The sequence below is a fragment of the Gastrolobium bilobum genome, unplaced genomic scaffold (assembly GCF_033153095.1).
Source record: "Gastrolobium bilobum isolate Gb01-03AN ecotype WA unplaced genomic scaffold, APGP_CSIRO_Gbil_v1 utg4504, whole genome shotgun sequence".
NCBI lineage: Eukaryota > Viridiplantae > Streptophyta > Magnoliopsida > Fabales > Fabaceae > Gastrolobium > Gastrolobium bilobum.
The window spans coordinates 462,976-466,778 of NW_026899275.1; the positions used below are offsets into that span (position 1 = coordinate 462,976).

The 3,803-nt window shown below is 31.6% G+C and overlaps 1 protein-coding gene across 1 annotated transcript; it reads right to left on the reverse strand.

Annotated features, from left to right (window-relative positions):
* Window positions 1–287: 287 nt before the first annotated feature.
* Window positions 288–2,843, reverse strand: LOC133289125 (secoisolariciresinol dehydrogenase-like). Its single transcript, XM_061486996.1, has 2 exons — window positions 2,806–2,843; window positions 288–1,062 (listed from the first exon to the last, which is right to left on the reverse strand). Exons 1-2 carry the CDS (start codon window positions 2,841–2,843, stop codon window positions 288–290), a joined length of 813 nt encoding a protein of 270 aa, XP_061342980.1.
* Between the last annotated feature and the right edge of the window lie 960 nt (window positions 2,844–3,803).

Consider the following 3,803-nt stretch of genomic DNA (forward strand, 5'->3'; position numbering starts at 1 on the left):
TACAACGTGTTAGAAAATCGTTACTTCACAACTTGCCCCGTTGATGGTTGTGAGCAGGGAGTGGTGTGAATGATCATGTTCTTTCCATTGCAGGAGCATTTAAACAAGAAGCCTTCAAGAAATCAAGAATCATATTTTCAACAAGTAAGTCTAAATCTGTTGGTGTTCTAATTTCATATAATCTCGTCTTAAAATTTCTCACAGCAACTCCAACTGGTTATTACATAGAAACAGCAATTGCACACTGATAGGAAAAGGAGGTAAAAGATGTAATTGAAAGTTTAAACTTAAGATTTTGAAAACAAACCGAAAATTGGATTGATAGTAGTAAAGCCACCATCCACAGCTAGATTATGGCCACTTACGTACTTGGACTCATCACTAGCCAAATAGAGTGCAGCTTGTGCTACATCCTCTTCTTGCAAGGCAACACCTTTAAGATTGGAATAAACACTTGAGCACCCATCATCATCTAGTTTGAAGAATTCTCTTGCTAATGCATTAGAAATGAAGTATGGAGACAAACCATTGACTCTTATGCCAAATTTTCCAAGTTCAGCAGCTGTGTTCTTTGTGAGTCCAACCACAGCATGTTTAGAGCTTGTGTATGCATGTGTTGCAACCCCTCCAATGCTTGAGCAAACACTTCCTACCATTATTATGCTTCCCTTTTTGGCAGGGATCATCACTTTAGCTGCATGCTTAGTTCCCAAGAAGGGGCCTGTAAGGTTGACACTAACAACACGTTCAAATTCAGTCACATCATTGTCAAGAATGCTGGGTTTGGCTTCATCTATTAATACAGCATTGTTCACCATTATGTCTAGCTTTCCATACTTGTATATAGCTATGTTAACTGCATTTTCAACATCAGTTTCTTTTGTTACATCACAATGAACATAGGTTGCTAATTCAGTTCCAATTGAATCTTGTACTGCTTGACCTAATTGATCTCGAATATCTGCAATCACCACCTTTGCCCCATGTTGGCAGAAAAGCCTTGCCATGCACTCACCAAGGCCCCTAGCCCCACCGGTGATCATAGCCACCTTTCCTTGTAGCCTGCATAAAATTGTGCAAAACAATTCAAAAACAAAATTACCTGCAATTGCATGTCTCTTGATTGAAAGTCATTAGAAAATTTCAATCTTTTCCCTTCAAAAATAGTTTTGGGTGCGCCAAAATTAATTGCAACAATAATTATCAAATCAATTGTTTTGTAAGTAGTGTTTTGTGTTTTAATCCTCCTCGTAATCACTCCTTGCTAAACAGGTATATACTTCTCTTCTTATCTTCTTGGATTATCGATTTTGGTGCTATGAAATATATTTATTTTACATTATATCTTTATAGCAGGGTTACATTTACAAATATTTTTTTTCAAACTACACAATATATGTACTACGAGTAATACACACTATATATGTACTACGGGTAGTACATATTACTTGAGTATGTACTACCCATAATATATACTATATAGTGTAGTTCGTAAACAAAAATTTTATAAATATAACCTATCTCAAATCTTTAATATGTCCTTCAAGCAAAAGTAATTTTTGCATAAAATATGAACAATACACAGACTTACCTAACTTGTACTAAAATACAAATTCTTTTTAGAAAAATATGTTTCTCATGTTGAATGAGATAATTTGTCTCATGCAATGGACAAAAAAGTGGATGAGACCCACTAAGAAGAAGAGAAAAAGAAAAAAATGAATTCCCTGCATTTTTTGTACGTGCACAAGAAACATATTTCCCATTTTTTTAATTAGAAGAATGAGAGCGGCATAATTGAACTCTAGCTCACTTGCTCATAAAGGCTTCGAGTCTATGTCATGATCCAACTCTCCCGTAAGCTTAAAGTTAACAGGCGAATACACATAGGAACAATACGAATCTAACTCTAGACTACTTGTAACGACCCTAAAAATTTTTCAAAAATCAAAATCTGGAGTCTCCACCAATTTCATTAAAATTGGCAAAATTAGAAAAACCTTTTTATTTTGAAAGTTGGTCTTTGAAATTATATATCAACATGAGTTTAGTTCTAGGTGAAAACTTAATCTCACTCCTCCCCTCATTCATCCATTTAAAAATGATTATATTAAGTTAATTGTGCAAACTATGCATATTTTTTTAAATATCTCCTTTACACCTCAAACATATGAATTATTTACAAGAAAAATTTAATTTTGAAAAATATCTCACTTTGACGTATCTCCTGATGCAATGTTACATCGTTCTTAAGAAAACATGTGAGTGTTGGATAATTTTATTTATGAAAATACTTTGAAAATTTAACTTTATGAAAATTGATTTGAGAATTTTATATGCATAGGATGATTTTGCCTTGTGTTGAATTTTTTTAAATAAAAATAAATAAATGTACATTTATATATATCATTAATGATATTTGACATTATTTTTGTCCGTTTGTCAGTATTGAACTACTGATCCTGCCCCGTCTCATAATTATCCTATAGAAATTGATCATTAAAAGGACGAAAGTGATGTCACAAAATTAAATGTGACATGTTTTTGGAGAACCAATTAAATTAGACATAATATACACTTAAAAAAATTAAATTAATTGTGATTCCAGAGTTTGTTTATTCAGAATCTAAAGTGAGCCCACATAATTTTTGTTCTCATTATTAGTAGGATTATAAACAAAATCAAGCAGAAATTTATTTCTAATTAAAATGTAGATCTTAAAACAAACAGAAAGAGGCGGAGTTATGGATATGACCCGAAACATACTGCAGAAGCTAGAGCTGCATATTGGTTCCTAGTTCATACCTTTTAGCAGCATCCGGCAGCTGTGAAATGCATGCCATAATAGCTCTAAGAATTAAGAAGCAGAAATACACGAATGCTTTCTAAAATAGAATGTTTGAGAGTTGAAATCATAAGCGAAACCTCTCAAATTTATATAGACAAACAATGGCGAAGGGATAGAGTTCATTTTGTCAACTTTTATATATTACAATATTGTCCACATAGTTAATTAGCGAGATTATCGTTTCAAATTGCTGTTATAAATTAAATCAGATCAGTTTCAAATTGTATTTAAAGAATTGGCCAGTTGGCATGATTCTTGTGGCATTACGTGTGAACAGTGGCGAACATGTGTGTAAGTGCACACACAAAATTTGTGGGAAAAAAGAATAAAATATATTTTGGGTCATCAACAAAGGTTACAATACCCAATTTAATCTCTTTAAAAAGTTGACTCTGTGATCCCTTTAAATTCCAAAATAGACCCATGTTAGTCCTTTTAAGGGATTAATGTGGATCTTTTTGAATTTCAGAGGATCATGATTTTGATTATCTGGGTCTATTTTTAAATTCTGAGAGATTACAAGTAGACTTTTTTTTCTAAGAGATTAAATTGAGGCCCTAATTTTTGTTGAGAATCCAAAATATTTTATTATAACAATTTAGTAGATTCTTGATTACTTTTTTTATATTAAGTAAAAGGTTTTTTCTTTTCTTTTTTTTTCTTTTTTTGTTTATATTCTTTTGTATTTTAATATATTTAAAATTTTCTTTAAATTTTTTTTCTTTTATTCTTTTATTCTAAGTGTGCAGACATTAAAAAAAAATTCTAAGTACGCTATTGCGTGTGAACATAGTCCCTTGAATTCGTATACTATATACGATCATTATCAGACAGCTACATGCGAAAATAAAATAAAAATCATGGTTTCTTTTATTTTACGTATATTCTAGTCTTATTAATTAAGAAGACTTCAAAGACCTAAGAGGTCCGTCCTAATGTTGTATGCTAGAGTGAA

Excerpts from the sequence above, each read along its gene's own strand:
- LOC133289125 (XM_061486996.1), bottom strand. The coding sequence starts at position 2,843 with ATGGCATGCATTTCACAGCTGCCGGATGCTGCTAAAAG. Across the intron at positions 1,063-2,805 it reads CTGCCGGATGCTGCTAAAAG|GCTACAAGGAAAGGTGGCTA; the intron begins GTATGAACTAGG and ends AATTTTATGCAG.